This window comes from Mirounga leonina, unplaced genomic scaffold (genome assembly GCF_011800145.1).
Source record: "Mirounga leonina isolate KUSES-001 unplaced genomic scaffold, KU_Mleo_1.0 Mir_91, whole genome shotgun sequence".
NCBI lineage: Eukaryota > Metazoa > Chordata > Mammalia > Carnivora > Phocidae > Mirounga > Mirounga leonina.
This window is the reverse complement of record NW_023270839.1, coordinates 11,064,842-11,087,830: the sequence shown is the minus strand read 5'-3', so window position 1 is coordinate 11,087,830 and position 22,989 is coordinate 11,064,842. Positions and strand designations below refer to the sequence as shown.

The following is a 22,989-nucleotide window of genomic DNA, read 5'->3' as shown; positions in this document are numbered from 1 at the left end:
TTTGAAATTTTTTGGGTTTTTTTGGAGAGATCGTCTTTGTCTCTTAAAAATTATGTTCGTAGTTATTAGAGATACTGGAGAATCCTAGGAATAAGTTCCGTAAAACCTCATTCATTCGGCAGGTAATGCTGCATCACTACTCTGTGCAGCAGATGCTGGCAAGCTAAATGGGCGGGGGGTGGGGAGGTGGAGGGAGCCCAGTTGCAGAGGCTCTCTCTGATGTTGGTAAGAGAGTATGTGTCTTGGGCCAGGTCACTGAAGAACCTTTAGAAGAAGAGACAGAGGACGTTGCAAACCTGTGGAATTCCTTTAATGATGAGGAAGAGGAAGAAGCGATGGTGTTCTTTGTCCTGCAGGAGAGCACTGGGTATATGGCACCAACGTTGCGGGCCTTGGCCATTGTCCACACCATCATCTCTTTACTCTGTGTGGTGGGCTATTACTGCCTGAAGGTGAGTCGCTGGCCACTCTGAATTTAATGGGACTCCTTAGGGAAGACATCATTTGGAACCCAGCCAGGTCTTCGTTCTCCAGGACTTTGCTGGTGGACGGAGGTTCATGGAGCAGTGGCATTGCCATCACTGGGAGCGGGTTAGAACTGCAGACTCTTGCCACGCCCCGAGGCTTTTCTTTCTTTTATTTTTTATTTTTTAAAGATTTTATTTATTTATTTGACAGAGAGAGACACAGCGAGAGGGAACACAAGCAGGGGAAGTGGGAGAGGGAGAAGCAGGCTCCCCGTGGAGCAGGGAGCCTGGTGCGGGGCTCGATCCCAGGACCCTGGGATCATGACCTGAGCCGAAGGCAGACGCTTAATGACTGAGCCACCCAGGCGCCCCACCCCGAGCCTTTTAAATCAGAATCTGCAGCTCAGCATGCCTCCCGGGGGATCTGTATTCACAGTAGTTTGAGAAGCCTTGCTCTGGGAATCCCTTTTCAGGCACTTCCTGTTGACTTTCATGGAGTTAGAATCACCAGGCTAAGTCACACGTGGGGCTAGTAATGAGAGCTCCTTCTGATCTTTGAACTTAGGTTGGAATTTTTATAAAAATGCTTTTCACCTTTCAAAACGTATTAGGTTTCAACTACTTGAGATAGCAGAAGAAAACCTACTGATGAGTTACTGTTTCAGTTATCCAGTGCTAGGTAACAGATTGCCCCCAAAACTTAGTGGCTTAAAATGACAATCACTTTCTCTCTCTGGTTCTCTGGCTCGACTGGGCACACTTGAGCAGTCCTTCTGCTCCGCGTGAAGGCAGCCGTGTCAGCCACCATCTGTCAGCTCAGCTGGGCTGGACTGTCCCCGATGACACGCTCCCACGCCGGCAACGCTGACAAGGGAGCAAACGGTTGGAAGGCTGGGCTCAGCCGGGGTAGCTGGGCCTCTCTGTCTCCCTGAAGACTCAGGGCATCCCTGAGTCACAGGGTCAGCCCGGAGTCACTGACGCACAGGAGGCGAGCGGGAGCCACACCAGGGTACGAATATCAGGAGACTTAGTTCACTGAGGCCATCTTCACACACTACTACGCTTATAGGAGTCTTCGTATATGCGTATGACTCCCGTATCCGATTTTTGGTGTTCCAAGTCCGGTTCTGCTACTACGCTACCACATCTTTTTTCTCATTACATTTTTTTTTCTCTTAATTGCAAGTCTCCTTGGCCATACACCACGCCATCTTCCCCCTGGGAAGAGTCCACAACATGTATTCTTATCCTTGTGTCTGTCACTTCCCCCAGTGAACTAGAGTATTCTGCGGGAAGTCTAGCTGCCCTGCTGGGGCAAACACGTGCCCTGACCCACACTGAGGACTCCTTTGTAATGATGAAATCACAGAGTCTACAGCCAGGCTGCCTGGGTGGGACTCCCAGCTCTGCCACCAATCTCACCATTCCCCTGATTGCTCATCTGTAAAAATGAGTGTTGTAATGATAACACCAACTCCAAAAAGTTGCTGGGAGTATTAAATGAAGTAATATGTATAACAGGACTCAGAACCCCAAACATAGTAACTACGAGAGCGTGCTGGTGGTTTACCTTAGTCCAGCATCCTGGGGCTCAGCTTGTTGGATTCGGTGCAGATATAATGGGGACCTAGAGAAAACAAAAGGTAAATACTACCTAGGGAATAAAGATGGGGAGGTCCTCCTTACAAGGGTATACAAACCCCTCTGACCCTCCTCCCTCTCATGCTCTCTGTCTCTCATTCTCTCTCTCTCTCAAATAAATAAATAAAATCTTTAAAAAAAAAAAAAACGGGGCGCCTGGGTGGCTCAGTTGGTTAAGCGACTGCCTTCGGCTCAGGTCATGATCCTGGAGTCCCGGGATCGAGTCCCGCATCGGGCTCCCTGCTCGGCAGGGAGTCTGCTTCTCCCTCTGAGCCTCCTCCCTCTCATGCTCTCTGTCTCTCATTCTCTCTGTCTCAAATAAATAAATAAAATCTTTAAAAAAAAAAAAGGGTATACAAACCCTTAGGAGACTGAAGCGGGGAGTGCCTCAAATCCCAGAGATGAGTACTGTTCTAACCCTCGGTGGTGGTGGTGGTGGTGGTGGTATTATTATTATTATTATTATTATTATTATTATTATTATTATTCAGAATCCTTTCCGAATACAGCAGACGTCGTTAGTCAGAGTGGCTTTACCTTTGCTTTCCCTCCCACATCATCCATTAGCGAGCAGCAATCATTGATTCCTCACAGTGTGCAAATGCCTATTATTAGCCTTTGCCACCTTCCTGTCATTAGTCTTTTATCTTCTCTGTGGTGTTTTGTCATTTTAAAGAAAAAAAGGGCAAGAAGTAACTCTTTACAAATCAGTATCTAAATTTTTTTTTTCTTGGAAATAAAGAAATAGTGTGGGGCATGTGGATATCCTGAGCTTTGAGAAAGAGTCACTGGCAGAAACCATTCGGAGACCCAGGCCTGAGGGATGTCGCCATGTAACCAGTGGCTTTCTGGCCGCATGACAAGCCCTGGCTCTGTCTGCATTAAGCTTTCCTGGCTAGAGGAGCCCCTGGTTGCTCACTTCCTGGGATTTCAATAGTCTCCTCTGACCTCACTAACTCTGTCCCTTATTTGAAGTATGTGTGTCTGGTGATGGTTGGAAAGTGGATTACTTTCCCCTCCTTCTCTGTGTACATTTTTGGTGGTAGGTCATCAAAGCCATGCCACCATCTCTAGGCTAAAATGCCAGTGACAACCGGAAGAGAATGAGGAGTGATTGTCGGGAACCAGTAAGTGTGCTACTCTCAGGAAGAAAACTTCAATACTGAAAGACTGTACAGAGCCCAGTGAATCCTCTCCTCCTAGCTAGCAAACCATGTTTCATCAACCAAACATCAATGCCATGAAATGAATATGACCATAGCCATTGAAGGGGGCTGGAACATTCCATGGTATTTCTGTGGCTGCCCAATCCACTCTAGAATAGTTCTTTTCTTTCTAAGTCTTGGTTCAACTCTAGTCTAGGAGTCCTAGGGGACCTAACCTATTTGGCCTAGGAACTGGCCTAAATATGGCCTTCTCCCCAGGATGAGTCAAGGAGTCCAGTTTGTATTACTATCACCTATTCAATCCAAACCTTGAAGGGTGGCCCAAATGAAACCACCTTTTGGAGAAGGAGGCGTATTAGCCAAAGGAGTGAGAGAGATTTATTTGGCTTTAGATCTATACCTAGGCACCCTAAGAATCCTACTGCAAAGAGATTCATGCCTCAGGGGTACCTGGCTGGCTCAGTCGGAGGAGCATGTGACTCTTATCTCAGCGTCATGAGTTCAAGCCCCAGGTTGGGTATAGCGATTAATAAAAAAATACATTTAAAAAAGTGAGAGAGGGAAAGTGAGAGACAGATTACCGCCCTTAAGTTGGAAAGGCTAATTTGTGGGGAATGCTTGGGAGAGGGCGCTGTAATCAGAAAGCCTTCTCTGAGTAACCAATGCCTTCCCACTCCTAGGTCCCTCTGGTGGTATTCAAAAGGGAAAAAGAAATTGCCAGGAAGCTGGAATTCGATGGCCTGTATATCACTGAACAGCCCTCTGAAGATGACATCAAGGGGCAGTGGGACCGCCTGGTAATCAACACACCGTAAGTGTCACCCCTCACCACCATCCTGAAAAGGAAAAGGAGTCTGTACTGTAAATAGAATGATGTGTTCTTAACCAGCTTTGGAGACTGATTAATATAAACCTTTTTTCTGGTTTCTAGGACTTATTTTCTCCACTGCCTTCCTAGTAAAATAGCCTGTTGCCCCTCAAACACTTGTGTCTATCTATAAGCATTTAATGGGGGACAGAGGATGTGATCAGGGAGTGCTAAGCATATTTAATTAAGACCAGATGGTCCAGTACAGTATGACTTCGTTTTCCACGTTCAAGCCATACAGAATGTTTCCCTGGCCCGGGGGTTCTGAGATCGTCTGATCAGCTTCTCCAGAGCTCCCATACGGCACAGCGGTTCCATGACAGCACCCCACTGAAGTCTTCTCAGACAGGTAGCCTGTTTGGTAATAGAACTCCTGCCATTATCACTTGGTAGGCAGTTCCTTGGGCAGTTAAAATAGGGCCATCAGGGCGGGGGAGAGGGGGAGGTGACCACCTGTGGCGCGCAACCTGCTTTGTTGGAAGGCAAGTGTATAATTGGTACCGTGGTGGGAAAGAGCGTGGATTCTCCAGCCACAGGTGGAAGACCAGGTCAGCTCTGTCACTTAGTTGTCTGTGGGCAAGGTAATGAAGCCTGCTGAGCCTCGATTTCCCCTTCATTAATAGAGGCATGAGAATACCACCTCCTGAAGTCCGGGAGGATCGATGAATGTATGTTACATGCTTGGTACGGTGCCTGGCACGTGGTAGGCATCAAGCTTTTCGTCATTCCCTTTCTCTACCCGTTCAAAAAATGGCCATCACCATTAGTGAAGGTAACGCCGACGTGTTCACAACTGGGAAAATGAGAGTTTCGAGATAAATTAATGTGCCGAAAGAGAAGAGCCACAGGGCTAGATATGTAAACAGAGGTGACTGTGTTGAAACTCTTAGCTGTGCCAATTAAACTGTGCACGTTTGCCAACAACAACCCTGACTGCTGGGGGAAGAAAATCGCTCCTGATCCAAAGATGGTCAGGCAAACGAGGGAGGCAGCTCTATAAAGGCACAACTGAGCTCTTTAAAATAGTCTCTAGAGGGGCGCCTGGGTGGCTCAGTCGGTTAAGCGACTGCCTTCGGCTCAGGTCATGATCCTGGAGTCCCGGGATCGAGTCCCGCATCGGGCTCCCTGCTCGGCGGGGGGTCTGCTTCTCCCTCTGACCCTCCCCCCTCTCATGTACTCTCATTCTCGCTCTCTCAAATAAATAAATAAAATCTTTAATAAAATAAAATAGTCTCTAGAATGGGAAGATTCTTCTCTTGGTGCGGGGGGAAGTGAGCATGCAAATCGAAAGTGTATCCCTGCTGCATGCAGGTCCTTGCCAATCCCCTCAAATAAGGCAAACTACAAACCCCGGTTTCTGACCCTTTGTCATCACATCACAGAAATTTTGGATACTATTAAATAATTGGTCAGCTGTCTGCAATTATCAGCACTGCTTGTGACACAGGTGATATGGCCTAAAAGTCCCAGTAAAAAGGCAGTTTAAGATCTAGAAATATAAGTATCTAAGGAGTTAATGAGCCGAGTACACTGAAACGTCCCAACAAGGATCTTTGCTGTTTTTTTATTTGAAGTGGCTTAGATGTCCATGAGCAGAGAAATGCATAAATAGCTGTTTTAAAATTTTTAGATGGATCTTTTTTTTCCACAATAATGGCATCATAGTACATGCAGTGCTTTGCAGTAACCTACTTTTTACAGTTAACTATATATCAAAGAGAGCTATCTTTTATTTTTATATTGTTAAATACACCTATTAAGAAAATATAAAATGTGGGCGCCTGGGTGGCTCAGTTGGTTGGGCAACTGCCTTCGGCTCAGGTCATGATCCTGGAGTCCCTGGATCGAGTCCCACATCGGGCTCCCTGCTCGGCACGGAGTCTGCTTCTCCCTCTGACCCTCGGCCCTCTCATGTGCTCTCTCTGTCTCATTCTCTCTCTCTCAAATAAATAAATAAAATCTTTAAAAAATATATATATATAAAATGTATATTTTAAGTCTAATAATGAACTACAAGGTTTTAAAAATGGAACCTTGCTCATAGCTTCCAAGCCCCGGGTGTTCTCCCTGATCATAACCTCCCCAACCCCCACTTAACTATTCTCCTGGCTTTAGTGATAGTCATTCTTTTACCACTTAGGTATGTGTCCCTAGAAGCATTCTTTCACATTGACTATTGTTGAACTTTATGGAACTGGAATTATGCTATATGCATTATGCGGTCATACTTTTGTTCAACACTGCATCTGGGAACTCACCCATGTTGATGTGTATAGCCATAGTTTGGTCATTCTGAAAACTGTAGCATTTTCCATTGTATGAGTGTTTATCATGTATTTTCCTGACAATGGACCGTTTCTACTTTCTGGCTCTTACAAACAGTGGGACAATGAACACTTTTATACCTGAGGCTCCAGTAAAAGGTTTCTCTAGAGTAGAGACCAGGAAAGGAATTTGCATAATAGTAGGAGATGCAAATGTTTGTCTTGATTTACATTCCAACCATCACTGTATGTGAGTTCCTGCTTCCCTGCCTCTGCCTCACTTGTTAAGATACTCAGATAATTGTGCTAATTCGGTAGGTGTGTAATAGCATCTCACTGTGCATCTCCTTCATTTCTAAAGAGGTTGAGCATCTTGTATTATTATTTTTGACCATTCATATATAGAAGTGTTTTGTGTTTTTTTAAGATTTTATTTATTTATTTGACAGAGAAAGAGACAGCGAGAGAGGGAACACAAGCAGGGGGAGTGGGAGAGGGAGAAGCAGGCCTCCCGCCGAGCAGGGAGCCAATGCGGGGCTTGATCCCAGGACTCTGGGATCATGACCTGAGCCGAAGGCAGACGCCTAACGACTGAGCCACCCAGGCGCCCCTATAAGTATTGTTTACTGATACATTTCCCTTCTGGAGGTTCTGTTGTCTACCTCACACTTTAAGGATTATTATCAAGTAAAATTATGTTTTCTACCTTCAAGGAGCTTACATACCTAGTCGGGGGGACAAGAATACTCAGACCAAGGTAAGATCATGTCTGTGAAATGGTCTTGCCTGGAACCTTCAGTCAGTGACCCTGTGGCATCACTTGTGGAATTTTCCACTTAGGACAAAATGTGACCATGGCTGAGTTGTACATTATGGACCATTTGTATAAGGGATTTAAGAGAAAGGAGATTTTAGTGTGGACAGAGGAAGCCTGGATTGATTTTTTTATTTGCTTTGTTTATTTTAGGTTCTAAATGTAATACATGAAAAAAAATCAAGTAGAAAAGCGTACAAAGAAGAAAATCAAAATAATCATTTCCATGACTCCAGCGATAAAATCTATTACCACTTTACTCTGTAAATTCAGCATTCGTTTTTGCTTTTAAGTGACATTTGGATGTTTGAAACAAAGAAATTGCTTTAGCTTTCCCCTTCCCGCTGTCCCTGCAAAAAAAATTTTTTTAAAGATTGTCAGCCTGTTGGGGAAGTGGCATTTGCTGAGGGTTATTCTTCTGAGAGGTCCCTGAATAGAGGGAGGTCCTCACTTCCTTACTACCAGCTTGGATGGCCTTTATAGGAGACTACTGTGTTCCAGAGTCAATAAGAATGGACTCAAATTAAGGAAAACTGAACTAAGAATGCATGCACCAAGGGCCAGAGGTTCCTTGGCTGCAATCTAGACTCACAAGGAACTCTCCCAGGAAAGATCAATCATTGTGGAAGGGAGAAAAGTTTTTTTGTTTTTGTTTTTTTTTTCTGAGAGCGAGCGAGCAAGCACTCAAGGTGCGGAGGGGCAGAGAGAGAGAGAATCCCAAGCAGGCTCCCCGCTGAGCACAGAGCCTGAGTGATCTCATGACGCTGAGATCATGACCTGAGCCAAAATCAAGAGTTGGATGGTTACCCGACTGAGCCACCCAGGTGCCCCAGGAGAAAAATATCTTAAATGGTTTTTGCCAACATACCTGAAAGTGACAGTTCCTCCTGGACTTTTAACACTTACAAACTCTTTGCAGTGGAGCTGGTATAAATTACTAGGCTGAGGAAAGACATTCCTCTGAGGGGTTAGGGATGGTATGGTAGAGGGAACCACCTCCAAAAGACAGAGGGATCTGATTCCCTGAGAAAAGCAGACCCCACAGGAGTTATATAGGGATGGAGAATAGAGTGGAAGAGCACTCTGGTTAAGAAAAACCCCACATACATGAACTAAAGGGATTCCCATACTGGAAATGTCATCAAGTTAGGGACTTTGTCTACACTTTCCACCACTGTATCCCTATCACCTGCCCTGGGTACCAACACGAAGTTAGGTACTCAGTGAATGAAACCTGAATGCATGTGTTTTCCTCTAGGGTTTTGTTTCTAGTTACACTGGGATCAAGAAACATGTACCTGCTTCTGTCTAGTCTACCATCACAAATCCTGACTCTTTACCATAATTTTGAGGCAGAAAATGCAGAGTGGCTCTCCAGGTGTTTCAGAAGCCAACACAAAGAAGCAAGGCCATCGATCAGTTAGATCTGTGGTGACTCTGAGCTTCAATCAGTCTGAATTCTTGAATGAGCGGGACAAAACCCAAGGAGATCCTAGATCCAGACACAGATCTCATAGCTTCTTGATGTGTTTGCCTTGATGTTAAGAACCTCCCCTTTTCACTTTCTTTTTCAGATCTTTTCCTAATAACTACTGGGACAAGTTTGTCAAGAGAAAGGTATGCCTTGTCAGTTGGTGGGGGTGGGGAGGTGGTTTCCATGACCACCAAAGAAATGTAGATTTTTTTTTTAAGTTCTACATATACAAACATGAAGAAACCTGCTGTTGCTTTTATGATGGTATCATGAACAGAGTAAGTCACAGAAGGGTTTTTGTCTGAACATATGTAGGTTTTGGCTCCATTCCTATACTCCTCTGCCCTAAACAGCTTAACACCATCACTACTTTCTGCATACTAGTTTTCTTCTCCCATCCGAAAAGGTATTAGCTTGAGAAGCGGTTTTCACTTGGTCTCTTTTGTTTCTGTTTTCTCCTGGGGCTATTTTTTTCCTCTTTATTTTCCTGTTGCATTTTGAATCGTGTCTTCATCAACCCCCTTGAAAGAGCCCAGAGCATAGGGAAGCTCTGAAGACCTTGGGGCCAGAGACAGCATCGTGCTACGCGGCCCGAGCTCACTCTGTCGTCCTCTCTCTCCAGGTGATCAACAAGTACGGAGATCTCTACGGAGCAGAACGCATTGCCGAACTCCTGGGTTTGGACAAAAATGCCCTTGATTTCAGCCCAGTCGAAGAGAGCAAAGCAGAGGCGGCCTCTCTGGTGTCATGGTACAGAGCTTAGGGGTTCAAATCCCAAGTCTGGCCCAAGTGGATCCTTTGTTTTTCCAGTTCTCTTCAGTTTGCCAGAGGGAAGGCCTGCAGCACGCCCATGTGCACTCAGGCTCTGGTCTGGCTTAGGGGTTTTCTTCTAGCTTCTGACATACTGGGAGAACACGGCCTCAAGAAATTTAAAGACCTATCAGCTTTTATGCCTGTTAGAGCTGAAAGAAAAAGACTAATTAAAATTTCAAGATGTGTGATTCAACCGTTCTCGGTCTCTTGGGGAACACATACAACTTGATAAAGCTCAGAGCCGTGTTTAGATTATTAAACCTGAGAGGAAAAACTTAATTTCCCCCTTATTAAACACTTAAGTCTGACATTTATAAGTTTTAAAATTTTTTTGTTCCCCTTTAGGCTGAGTTCCATTGACATGAAGTACCATATCTGGAAGCTGGGAGTTGTTTTTACTGACAACGTGAGTATGGCACCCGGAAAAACAAGATTCTGTACCACGGAATCTATGTCACTGGATGCCACAGGGCCACAAGCTAGGGTGGGTGCCAGGAAGATTCAGTGCTCGCTTATCAAAGATGGAGGGCCTTCCCGGTGCTGGGGGAACAGCACTGGTGGAAGGCGTTTCACTTGGCAATTCTTAGGCCAGTTGCGGCACCTCAGCTCCTCAGTATCCAGGGGAAAAAATGGTTGAATGGGCCCATCATGAGGCACGAATGCCTGAAAGGTTGCTAAATCGCCTGTCCGTCCTTTCTCCGCAGTCCTTTCTCTACCTTGCCTGGTATACAACCATGTCAGTCCTGGGCCACTACAACAACTTCTTCTTCGCTGCTCATCTGCTGGACATCGCAATGGGCTTCAAGACACTGAGGACTATTCTGTCATCTGTAACTCACAATGGCAAGCAGGTATTGGGGTTTGTACTGTGCAGAACAGGAGGGGCCTAGATACGGATAGGGGAAAAAAAGCCAACAACATGTGGTACACTAGTGTATGGCAGGAAGGTATGTGTCATGGTGTATAGTACACCTTTCCTGGCCAGACACATGAACCAGTAGATTGTTACTGCAGAACTGTAGCCATCACTTAAGAGACATAAGACCTTGATGTAGAAACTCCGAACATTTAGATCAGCCAGGAAAAAGGGAGAGGGAAGGAGGTGATGGACATATCAGAATCGCTCTGGAGACCTTTCCTGGTTTACCCTTTCCTCCACAAATCTGATACATTCCCTGGGGGTTGGTAAGTAGGCTATGCAATTAGGAAGCTCCCCGGGTACTTCTGAAACATGTTTCTGATTAAGAAGCAATCACTCAGGGCGCCTGGGTGGCTCAGTTGGTTAAGCGACTGCCTTCGGCTCAGGTCATGATCCTGGAGTCCCGGGATCAAGTCCCGCATCGGGCTCCCTGCTCAGCAGGGAGTCTGCTTCTCCCTCTGACCCTCCCCATTCTCATGTGCTCTCTCTCATTCTCTCTCAAATAAATATATAAAATCTTAAAAAAAAAAAAAAAGCAATCACTCAGACATATATATATATATACACACACATACATGTCTGCATCTGTATCTGTCTACATAGACATGGCTGTGTCCAGCCTCTTCTATATCCCGTCTGTTTTCTTTTTTTTTTTTTTTTAAAGATTTTATTTATTTATTTGAGAGAGAGAGAGAATGAGAGAGCGAGAACACCTGAGAGGGGATAGGGTCAGAGGACGAAGCAGACTCCCTGCGGAGCAGGAAGTCCGATGTGGGACTCGATCCCGGGACTCCAGGATCACGACCTGAGCCGAAGGCAGTCGCTCAACCAACTGAGCCACCCAGGCACCCTCCAGTCTGTTTTCTACAGTGTTGCCAGGGTCAATCCCTTGATTAAAATCCTCTAGTGGCTCCTTTTGTCAACAAACTCCTTAGCATTTCTTTCCTCATTACGTGCAACTTCATAAATGAGACATGAGTTCCCTCCCATCTCTAAACCTTTGTGTAGGAGAGGGAGTAGAGAAAGAAGTTAAAATGTGCCAGGATTTGTACAGCCATTATGGAGAACCCTCAGAAAATTCAGAAAATTAAATCTAGAACTGCCACATGATCCAGCAGTCCCACTTACGGGTATATATCCAAAGCCAATGAGATCACTATATCAAAGAGATACCTGCATTCCCATGTTCATTGAAGCATTATTCATAATAGTCAAGACACGGAAAAAAACCTAAGTGTTGGGCGCCTGGGTGGCTCAGTTGGTTAAGCGACTGCCTTCGGCTCAGGTCATGATCCTGGAGTCCCTGGATCGAGTCCCGCATCGGGCTCCCTGCTCAGCAAGGAGCCTGCTTCTCCCTCTAACCCTCCCCCCGTCATGTACTCTCTCTCTCTCTCATTCTCGCTCTCTCAAATAAATAAATCTTTAAAAAAAAAAAAAAAGACCTTTAAAAAAAAAAAAAAACCTAAGTGTCCATCAATGGATGAATGCATAAAGAAAATGTGGTATGTACATACAATGGAATATTAATCAGCCATAAAAAATGGAAATCCTGGCATTCACAACAACATAGATGGACCTTGAGACTATTAATGTTAAGTGAGATAAGCTAGACAGAGAAATACAAATACTGTATGATCTCACTTATACGTGGAATCTAAAGAAATTGAACTCCTAGAACCACAGAGTAGAATGATGGTTGCCAGGGGATGGGGGAAAAGGGAGTGTGTTGGTCAGAGAGTACAAACTTTCAGCTATAAGATGAATAAATTCTGGGGATCTAATGTAAAGAATGGTACTTGTAGTTAAAAATACTGTATTGTGTACTTGAAATTTGCTAAGACAGTAGATCTGAAGTGTTCTCACAGTCCCCCCCACACACAGTAATTGTAACTATGTGAGGTGACAGATATGTTAATTACCTTGATTGTGGCATATTTTACAATGTATACATATTTTAAATCATCACCTTGTACACCTTAAAAAAATAGGGTTTCCAACCAGAAAAAAATAAAGTCAAAATTGACCTTTAATTGTTCTAAAACGAAAGGTGTTGGAATCAGATCTATAAACATGGAGAACCAATGGTTGCCAGAGGGAAGGAGGTTGGGGGTTTGGGCAGAATGGGTGAAGGGAGTGGGAGGCACAGGCTTCTAGTGAGGGGATGAATAAGCTGTGGTAATAGAAGAAGGCTCAGCATAGGGAAGATAGTCAGTGGTATTCCAACAGCATTGTATGGTAACAGACGGGAGCTACACTTCTACTGAGCACCACGTAACATACATTAGTTTCAGGTGTACAATGTGGTGATTCAGCATCTCTGTAACATTGTCAACTCTACTCAGAAAAATTTCTACAAGATAAAAGGTGCTAGATCATCAGGTATTAGGGTGGTTTATTTCCTCTAGGTTTCTGGTAGTAGCAATAGTCAATGTTTCTTGTTTGGGTTGATGATCCTATAAAGGCAGTGTTTCCCAAAGTGTGATCAGTGGAACACCAGTTCTGCAATATGTTCTTTTAGAATTTTTTCCTTCCCCTTTACTCAGATATTGAAACGTCAGTTTTTATTGACTTAGCTTAATGACATTACACAAACATGTACCTTAAATGGAAAGCTTAAACAATGAATTTCTTATATGGGCTTGCTAAATAAACTCTGGCAAGATTGTAAAACAGAACAAAACAAAAAACAACTGTGCCCAGCTTGTGCCATGGGCCCGGGACTGTGATAGGCTCACAACTACCTTGTAAGGTAGATGTTATGCTCACTTGACAGATAAGAGAACTGAAGTTCAGAGACGCTAAGTGTCTCCCCCAAGACCACACAGCCGCTAAGTGGCAGAACTAGCCCATTTCTTCCTTGGTGCAAAGCCCAGGTTTTTTCTCTGTTTCTAAAACCAACTGCATTCTGTGAGGTCTGCTGTCTGAGGTTTGCTAAGTTATTATTCATCATTCAAAGAATGAACACTTTTCTTCTGGTATTTATCTCAGTACTCATGCCTACCCCCTTTTGTGCAACAACCTGAAACTCGAGAGCAAAGGTCTTATCTTCATAATGACTGTGATCTTCATCGCTCCGGCTCAACCCCCAGTCCCTCATATGGGCCAGATGAGCAGATCCCGCATCATCCTCATTCAGAGTACTTCCTCCAGCCAAGAAATAAGCATGCCCTATGACCCCTACAATGGTTCTAGGCAGATTTCTTGATTATGAAAAATGTCACTTCGCTAAACCATCATAAATAATTCTTATGGCGGCCTCAAAGCTATGACAATTATCCACTCATGGTTATTGATGAAAACATGTACTGTAGGGATACCCACCAGTCCAAGAACCTTTCATTTCTTTAGAAGCAGCGTTAGAGTAGGAGCCATATTGTTAATTCTCCACTCACGGCTCTCTCTGCAAAAAAAGCAAGGGCACCCTCCTGGCACCGTCACTGTTCAATCCTTAAATCCCTTCTTACATTGCTGAGGCCCAGTCCCGTAGCCCGGGTATGCATCTGCTCAGGCTGCCATCACAGAACCCCAGGCTGGTGGCTTAAACAACAGATTTATTTCCTCTCAGTTCTGGAGGCTGGGAGTCTAAGATCAAGGTGGGAGTAGACTTGGTTTCCTTCGGAGGCCTCTCTCCTTGGTTTACACCTAGCCACCCTCTTGCTTTTTCACTTGACCTTCCCTCTGTGCCTGTAGCTCCTGGCGTCTCTTTGTGTCCTAATCTGTCCGTAAGAACTCCAGTTAGACTGGAACAGGGCCCATTCTAAATCCATCATTGCAATTTACCTCTTTAAAGGCCTGATCTCCATTGCTTCTCGGCCTTTTGGCTAAGATCAAGTGTAAAGGCTTGATCTCCAAATTCAGTCACATTCTGAGATGCTGGAGCTTAGGAATTTGGGGGGAGACAGAATTTAGTCCACAACCCCCACTACCATTACAGTCTTCTCCCCATAGGCTGTTTTGTCCACCATAAGGACCGCCTTCGCTGCCACCCCTCCTCTGTCCCCTTCCCACCTCACCTTTCTTGTTACCTTGGAGTCTCCTGAGAACCTCCAAGAGTGGAGAAGACTCACCTTCTTTCTCCTGTCTCCCTCCCACCCCCAGCTGGTTCTGACTGTCGGTCTCCTGGCCGTGGTGGTTTACCTCTACACCGTGGTGGCCTTCAACTTCTTCCGCAAGTTCTACAACAAAAGTGAAGATGACGATGAGCCCGATATGAAGTGTGACGACATGATGACGGTGAGAGCCCGCCCCCAACAGAGATTAGAACAGAATACAGGGAGAAGTGTCCCGGACAGCCAGATGGAGGGAGACGGGTTGCAGGTGCACTAGTCTAAGCCCAGGTGGAAAGTGGAAGGAGCACACTGCAGAGCAGGAGGGGGATGGGGGGGTCTCATCCATCCACGCTTGTGTTAAAGAGGCAAATTACCTCTATCTGAATGTGAATGGACCTGCATCTAAATTTCTTGGAAGTCAAGCCTTGGTCCTTTGTCTCTGAGATCTGGGGGGTCTAGTCCCATGAAACTGGTGCTCAATTTATTTCAACAAGCCTGATGGGGTTCTTTCAGAAAAACCACTATCATCTGAAAAACCGTCAGAGCAGCAGGAGGGGGGAGGGGGGAGGGGTTCCTGTCCTGCCAGCCATTTGTGGGCAGGAAAGGCGCAGCTCCTGGTGAGCTAGCAGAGGGAGAGCACCAGTGTGACCGGCCCGCGTCTCCACGCTTCCCCTGCCTTTCCCCAGTCACTGCCTTTCCCTTTGCACCTCACCCCACCAGGCAGGGCAGACAGAGGGCGGTGCCCTGCTCTGGGATCCAGCTCCCAGATGCCTACACTGGCTCACACATGCAGCCCGGAGGAGGAAAAGTCTTCCCGCAGACACGGCAGGAATCCCTGCCCTCCCGGGTGCACAGAGGATGCAGGAGGAGAGGAGGCCTTTTCCGGAGGTGGCACTCTAAATGAAGGCAAACTCCCATCTGGCGAATGCATGTTCATCAGGGCCCAGCGTTGTTTTAACTTACACATGCCCTACATGAACTCCCTCGTAGGTGTCAAATCGTTCAAACCTTTTTTTTTTTTTTCTTTTAAATGAGCAAAGAATATCTTTTAAAGGCTAAGTGTAACAAGTCTTGCCACCTCCCGAGACCCTACCCTGACCAGTGGGCTTAGAGGACAGCAGCTAGCTGTGTGAGGACTGACATCACCGAGGAGCGCCCTCCCCCTGCCTCGCAAAAGAGCTCACATCCATCTTGCTGAAAACAAAACCCTGTGGCTTTGACCTGAACTGCCATTCTTTTTCTTCTCCAGTGTTACCTGTTCCACATGTACGTGGGAGTGAGAGCCGGAGGAGGCATTGGCGACGAAATTGAAGACCCTGCTGGTGACCCTTATGAGATGTACCGCATTGTCTTTGACATTACCTTCTTCTTCTTCGTCATTGTCATCTTGCTGGCCATCATTCAGGGTATGTTGCCAGTTACATTAAGTATGAGCACGGCTTATACCTAGTGCTTTATCTTTCGGTATCTATGACATTATCTAGAGAGGTTTGTACATTCATTTACTAGTTAATTCGACAAAAATTTATTGAGCACCTACTATGCACTCAAGTGGCTAGACATAAAGCCAGAGATACACCCAGACACACAAGAAACCAGAAAATCTGAATGGAGGACCCCCCCACACCTCTCTTCATCCCCCACTCGGAACTGGTTATCGCCTTCTCACTCTGCTTCCTAGAGATCTCCTGAGGCTGGTCTGGTCCCACAGCCTGTCCTCCCAGGCAAGGTGGTGGTGAAAGGGCAGAGAGAGGAACCGTGAAAGAGTGACAGGTTTTTTCTTTTGTGGGGAGGGGTACTGATATTTTAGTCAATAGCTTGTCAGGAACTAGAGAAAGACCGTGATGAATTTGAGTCATGCCAAGGTGAGGTACCTATAAACATGCAGGTGTTGAGGGCTAAGAAGCCGTTAACTGTAATAGGTCTTTCAAGACACAAGTCAGGAATGGAATAGGAGGAAAATAATAAATATAGTAAGTCCACATAAAATAAATATACAAAAATGAAACAATACAAATGGGATCCATCAGCGCTGGGGGGTGGTACTCAAAAATCTGAGTGTAGAGGAGACTCTCCGGAAGGAGAAACAAAGAAACTGAAGAGGAATCCTGATCTATTTCAATGCTTAAGGAGCTGGAGAAGAGGAAGAGCCCACAAGGAAGACTGAAAAGAGAGTGGCCAAGCACCGTAATAGAACAGGGATGGACTGGGGGGAGCCAAGTGGGTCGAGGAGTAAGCTGCTAGCATTGTGCACTGCAGAAAGGTGGAGTAAGACAAAGGCTGAGAAATGGTGAGCCAGGAGGCAGCATTTGAAAACACAACGATTTTTTTCTGATTTTGCTTTACTGAGTTGGCCTGATAATTCTTTTTTTTTTTTTGCACAAAACAATGTGGCCTCTACCATTGAACCTCTACCTTGAGCCCCGAAACAGATGACTGTAAACACTTTATCTGTCTTTGTATTTAAAATACCAGGTCTTATTATTGATGCTTTTGGAGAGCTAAGAGACCAGCAGGAACAAGTGCGAGAAGATATGGAGGTAAAGTTCGACTAGCTCCAACTCCATTTTTGTATCTTACAGCAAAAGCGTTTTTTAAACACTCGGGTCTGCAGTTACATAGGGCCAGTCTTAGGCAAGTGACTGACAAAGTTTGTTTGCTGTGCCTGTCCTCTGGGCCTGGCTTCTGCTTCATCCTCCCCGGCCTGCCGCCTCCACCCTGCTCCACTAGCTAGGAGCTAAGGATGTGACACTGTGAAGGAGAGGACTAACGGCCAGCAGCATTAAAGAGAGAAATATTTTTTCATGGTCTCCCCGTTCGATCAGAGGTCATCACCTCTTTCCCACCTGCCTGTAATGTCGCGTGTGCTAACGCCTTTACTGCTTCTCTTATTCGTCTTAGACGAAATGTTTCATCTGTGGGATCGGCAATGACTATTTTGACGCGATTCCTCATGGCTTTGAAATACACACGTTACAAGAGCACAACTTAGCCAACTATTTGTGAGTATCCGTGGTCAACAGAGGGGACAGTGGCTGAGGAAGGAACGGGAGAGTAAAATAAACAGTCATGTCATACGGTTCCCCTCTGTGTGTGCCCTTTCTGCCTAGTTCTCTGAAAAAGTAGAGGCAGTTAGGAAAAAGGTAGCCGAAATGCTTCCTCACAAGTACACTTAGCCCAAGGTTTGGGAATGGTAAAAAGAATTTCTCCTCACAAAAAGACGAACCAAAATAATATTGTCTTTTTCTCACTTATTATACCTTTTTTCCCCTCGTTCCAGGTTCTTCCTGATGTATCTGATTAATAAAGATGAAACAGAACACACGGGTCAGGTGAGAAATAAAATGTCTTAAGAATCGTACCCCTGGGGATAGACACTGGGGAGGGTATGTGCTCTGGTAAGCGCTGTGAATTGTGCAAGACTGTTGAATCTCAGATCTGTACCTCTGAAACAAATAATGCAATATATGTTAAGAAAAAAAAGAAGAAGAAGAAGGTAGCGGGAGGGGAAGAATGAAGCGGGGGAAATCGGAGGGGTAGACGAACCATGAGAGACGATGGACTCTGAAAAACAGGGTTCTAGAGGGGAGGGGGGTGGGAGGATGGGTTAGCCTGGTGGTGGGTATTGAGGAGGGCACATTTTGCATGGAGCACTGGGTGTTATGCACAAACAATGAATCATGGAACACTTCATTTAAAACTAATGTTGTAATGTATGGGGATTAACATAAGAATAAAAAAAAAAGAAAAAAAAAAAAAGAATCGTACCCCTGGGGCGCCTGGGTGGCTCAGTTGGTTAAGCGACTGCCTTCGGCTCAGGTCATGATCCTGGAGTCCCTGGATCGAGTCCCGCATCGGGCTCCCTGCTCAGCAGGGGGTCTGCTTCTCCGTCTGACCCTCTTCCCTCTCGTGCTCTGTCTCTCATTCTCTCTCTCAAATAAATAAATAAAATCTTTAAAAAAATAAAATAAAATAAAAGAATCATACCCCTGCATTAGGAGTTTCCGTTTCTGAAGTCTTGAGACTCAACAGAGCACAGGAAGTCTGAAGTAGACAGATGACTTCATTAGTCTCCAACGTACATTTTTCCTCTGCATAATTCCGCCATCTCCGTGTGACCTAAGAAGCCAATATTCTCAGGCAACTCCAATCTCTCCCTAAAGACTTTCTGGTTATCCTACCCAACTAACACTGACATTTTCTAAACCCTTACGGTTACTGCTTCAGAGTAGAAGAGCTGGAGGTGGGGAGAACATTACAGAGAAAAAGACAAGGAGGAGCTGAGTGGGTGGCTCTAACAAAGAGAGTAAAATGGTGTGAGAGACAGCCAGAGAAAGACAACCACCTCATGTGTGGGTGACACAGGGAAGGTGGAGGTGTGAGTAGTATGAGTGAAAGTATGTGTCAAAAGGGATTCCGTGACTAAGTATGAGAAACAAATGCAGAGATAAGAGAACAAAGGGAAGAAAAGATAGGTTACCTAATACTCAAACAGCATCAGATCTGTGGGACCGCTTCACAGCTCAGACACTTGAGAGGCAACTGGTTCTAGATCTCCCTTCAAATGCTCCAGGCATCTGCCCGAGCCAGCACTCACTATCCCTTCATTGTGCGTTCTTCTGCCTTCTACCAATTACAAATGGCATAGAATCAGCCTGTTGCTAGATCTTTAAGCATTTTTACTTGGAATCATTACATTGTGTTCAGTGTTTTGGGGAATGACTTTTTGCTCCTAAACTAGCCTGGGCTGGGAACAGAGCAAGGAAGAAGGTACTAGTTGGGACCCATCACCCTTCCCCAAGGGAGACCTACGGAGTAAAAACCACCTGGGTTTAAGCTTACTGTGGTTTAAAAAGAAGTACCCTTTGTTCCCATTATTTCAGGAATCTTACGTCTGGAAGATGTACCAAGAAAGGTGTTGGGATTTCTTCCCAGCTGGTGACTGCTTTCGGAAACAATATGAAGATCAGCTTGGATAAATCAGAATGAAAGAAACTCCACAATTCTGGACGGTCAACTTCCAGGGAACTAAATCCTTTTTACAGTTCTGCAAAATATTTGAAATGTGACCTATTCTAAATGCCTCCCTTACAAGAGGAAGTGTTTGTTACAATTATGTGATATTTTGGGATTGATTTGGCTTTTTGTGCCTAATGGACATATCCCTGGGGGAGACAACCTATCAAAATGTTGAAAGATGGCAAAAAATCAAGGAAACTAGTTGAGAATACCTTCAAGTTTTTCAGTTCTAATGGAACTAAGTTGTTGCAATGATGTCATTGAGGAAAGGACTAGAAGTATGAAGTCTTCAATGCACAATACTGAAATTTTAAACACTTGAATATCACATGACAGTATCCACTAGTGACTCATGGTCTGAACTACAAAAAAATCATTTTAACTGCAGTCAGATTTCTCCCATGGTACTTGCTAGTGAATGTATTCAGAATCAGCTTGAAAAGCTTTAAGCAGTTAAAGAAATAGAAAAACACACCCAACACTTTGTCGACACTGAAATATCGATTAAGTGCCTTAAAATCTCTTTAGATATAGCTATGCAAATTTTTTATGTTTCTGTTCCAGACGGACAGTTCCATTAATGAGTTGTGTTGATCTTCCGTCTTTATGAAACCGCACTTGAAGGTTATTCCTATCATTTTTTTCAGTAACAGCTTGTCAACTGCTGTTATTAGAAGTACTGTACTGAAAATCCAGAAAAATTTCAATCTTATGCCAAATTGAGTACTGCTTTATGGTTCCCTTGTAAGTACTGGAGCTGCTGTGTTTAGGTGAATCTCCTTACATCAAAGGAAGTACCCACTGCAATAAAGTAATACACACCAATCTGGGGTGATGTACCTCTTCTGGATGATTCTACAGCCGTCCTGTGATTACTGGAAGAAGGGACACGAGACAAAGGGCCTAACACCCCACCCAAGAAAGAAAGGAATTCCATAGACCAGCGTTCATTTATTTTTGCCACAAATGCATGCCTTGTTGCTATTCTATCAGCAGCACCTGCTCTGCTGTAAACATGGAAAGGAAGGAGGCTGGAAATAAGAACCATAACATCCCCTGCCCTCGAGGAACCTATTAGATTGCTAAGCCAGAGAACAAATGCAACGAGCCTCTTAGATGTATAGTTTCGGATGTCGTGGGCCAGAGCTGGGCGTTCACTGCGGCAAGCGTGGTAGAACACACTGGCTCGAGGCATGCTCAGAAACCAGCTGTTCTGGAAGGACAGCCTTGGGCCCGCCCTTACTGACAAGGCAATCAAAATTTGCTTCAGGCACTTTTTTTTTTTTCCTCTTTTTTCTTTCATGTTAGGAAATCATGCTGTCCAACCAGTCTTCAAGCTCTTCCTCAGTAACAGTTTTTGATGTACATGGTTGCTCAGATTCCACATTCTTTTCTTCCATCACAGAGAGCTCTGCAGGACCTGGGGAAATAAAAGCGTTAACAACTTCACGTTAATCCCAAAATTGAGGATGACGGTTTCCTTGGGGTTTGTTCCATGATAGAATTCAGCCCTGATTATTACTGTGCTTACAACTAGAGGAAACATCCTATTATGGTTAGAGGATACAGTAATTAATAGCTAAACAAATTAGTAAATGGGGTAGAGATTTGCTCTTCTATTTATTCTGAAGTTGAATGTCACAGTTCACTGGTTTTCTAAAAAGACCAGCAGCTCCATTTTCTTTTACTGTCGTAGCAATCCTGGGAAGTCCTTACAGGTTCTCCAGTGCAGTGCAGGGATGGAGCAGACCCCCTCGGCCTCTCTGTAGCAGAGGGCCCGCGGGCTCACAGGGCACGCACAGAGGCCGAAGTGCTCTTTCGTACAAAAGTAAGATCGAAATAGCAAGCCAGAAGTCTGGAGAAGTCGATTAAAAGGTCTGCTGCTGCAGAGCTGAGGGCGACAAGGATCCGGATGCCTTTTTCTAGCGCCCGGTCCAGCGGCAGCCCCGGGTTTAATACTGCAATCAGGCAGGGAGCAGCTCTGCAAGCCTGGCATAGCGACTGAGAGGCAGGCTGTCAGAAAGGTCAGCGGACAGCGGCAGATCGATGTCAGACGCTGGTGGAGAGGGGGAGGGACGTGACGCAGGTGGGGCTGTTGGCACACAAAAGAGAAGATGGATAGGGAATAAAATGGAAGCCATACCTTTTTCTTCTTGGGCCACCTTCCCATCTTTCTCAGATTCTTGGTCCTGAGAGGTCTGGTCTGGTGCGATGTTATCTCCGTCTCTCACAGGTGCATCTAAACTAAGCAGCAGGTCTAATTCTTCCTCCAAGTGGTCCGCTGCTGACTGCAGTGGGGTGCTGGGTTTCTGAGAACCCTGTGAGGGAGCAGGGCTTGGGCCATCTTTATCCAGGTACGTGGGGCAGCCAGCCGCGGCCGATTTCAGCTCGGAGATGGAGCCCTTTCCTCCAGGCCCCAGGGGCCCTTTTAACCGCATCCCCAGTCCCTTGCCTTCCTCATTTCTCTTTGGTTTCACCTGAGGAAGCTCTAAAGGAAGGGTGGTCTGAAAGAGAAGCAAGCCAAACTTTGTGGAGTAAGAAAATTCAATTCAGACAGGAAGTTCACAAAGGGTTCCCCCTGCCCCAGAACCCTTCCTTACTGAGTTGGCGTAAATGGGGTGACCTCACTGAAACACCACAGGGCCGTGCCTCCCCCTCTGCCCACCTCTGCTCTGTGCCTTTGCAGAGTTGACATCAGAAGGGCATGTCTTTCTGTAACTGCCCTGAGAACTGGCAGTACCCCAGGTCTGGGTGAATGTACGTATGCTTAGAGCTGTGAGGCGATAAACACCTGTAAAATGCACCCAGAAGTAATTAGCAAATCAGATCTGTGCACGGTACTTACATGCACTAATAATAAAGGTGAAGGGACAGAGTCATCAAGAACGACTCTTAGTAACATTCGAGTGAAAAATGCCAGACACAAACGCAAACCTACTATTTGATTACATTTGTAAAAAGTCCAAAAACGGGCAAAATTCATCTTTACTATTAGAAGTCAGGAGAGTGGTTTTAGGGAAGTAGCGACGCGGCGGACGGGCGGCGTCAGGAGTGCTGCCAATATTCTGATTCTTGATCTGGACGCTGATTCCACGGTTACATATATTTATGCGTGCACTTTTCTGCAATAATTTAACAAGTTAACTCTCCAGGTGACTGTAATGTAGGGCTAAGGCTGAGCAGCTCTGTTCTGGAGGGAGGCCTGGGGTGACCAGCATGGTGGCAGAGAGGGTAGAACCTCAGAATGAGGTTCAACCCGTGGCGGAGGCACTGTCCCCTTATGTGCACGCTGAAGCATCGTGAGCAGATCCAGTGTGCTAATAACTCCTCAGGGCTTTTCAAACAGGATGGCTTTCCACACAAACAGTCCTCCGTCGTTGTCAGTGTGCAAGACAAGGCTGGCATGTGGGCGTCTCACGTGGCTTTTGTTTTTAACTCCCCAGATGATTCTGACGTACACAGTTGAGAATAACTGCTCTACATCTGACACAAATC

At 45.4% G+C, this 22,989-nt stretch overlaps 2 protein-coding genes across 2 annotated transcripts in view; one reads left to right on the top strand and one right to left on the bottom strand.

Annotated features, from left to right (window-relative positions):
• Positions 1-20,319, top strand: part of RYR3 (ryanodine receptor 3) — a 508,260-nt gene extending 487,941 nt beyond the window's left edge. The window contains exons 92-103 of the mRNA XM_034994885.1: positions 252-452; positions 3,955-4,085; positions 8,795-8,837; positions 9,317-9,444; positions 9,853-9,913; positions 10,212-10,358; positions 14,525-14,659; positions 15,725-15,881; positions 16,951-17,015; positions 17,377-17,477; positions 17,756-17,807; positions 19,359-20,319. Of these exons, the coding sequence (XP_034850776.1) occupies positions 252-452; positions 3,955-4,085; positions 8,795-8,837; positions 9,317-9,444; positions 9,853-9,913; positions 10,212-10,358; positions 14,525-14,659; positions 15,725-15,881; positions 16,951-17,015; positions 17,377-17,477; positions 17,756-17,807; positions 19,359-19,454 (1,317 nt within the window). The 3' untranslated portion in view covers positions 19,455-20,319. The remainder of the gene's footprint in view (positions 1-251; positions 453-3,954; positions 4,086-8,794; positions 8,838-9,316; positions 9,445-9,852; positions 9,914-10,211; positions 10,359-14,524; positions 14,660-15,724; positions 15,882-16,950; positions 17,016-17,376; positions 17,478-17,755; positions 17,808-19,358) is intronic.
• A 106-nt stretch (positions 20,320-20,425) lies between these two features.
• Positions 20,426-22,989, bottom strand: part of AVEN (apoptosis and caspase activation inhibitor) — a 181,616-nt gene continuing 179,052 nt past the window's right edge. The window contains exons 5-6 of the mRNA XM_034994887.1: positions 21,638-21,998; positions 20,426-20,914 (exon numbers count right to left, since the gene is read on the bottom strand). Coding sequence (XP_034850778.1) covers positions 20,799-20,914; positions 21,638-21,998 — 477 coding nt within the window. The 3' untranslated portion in view covers positions 20,426-20,798. The remainder of the gene's footprint in view (positions 20,915-21,637; positions 21,999-22,989) is intronic.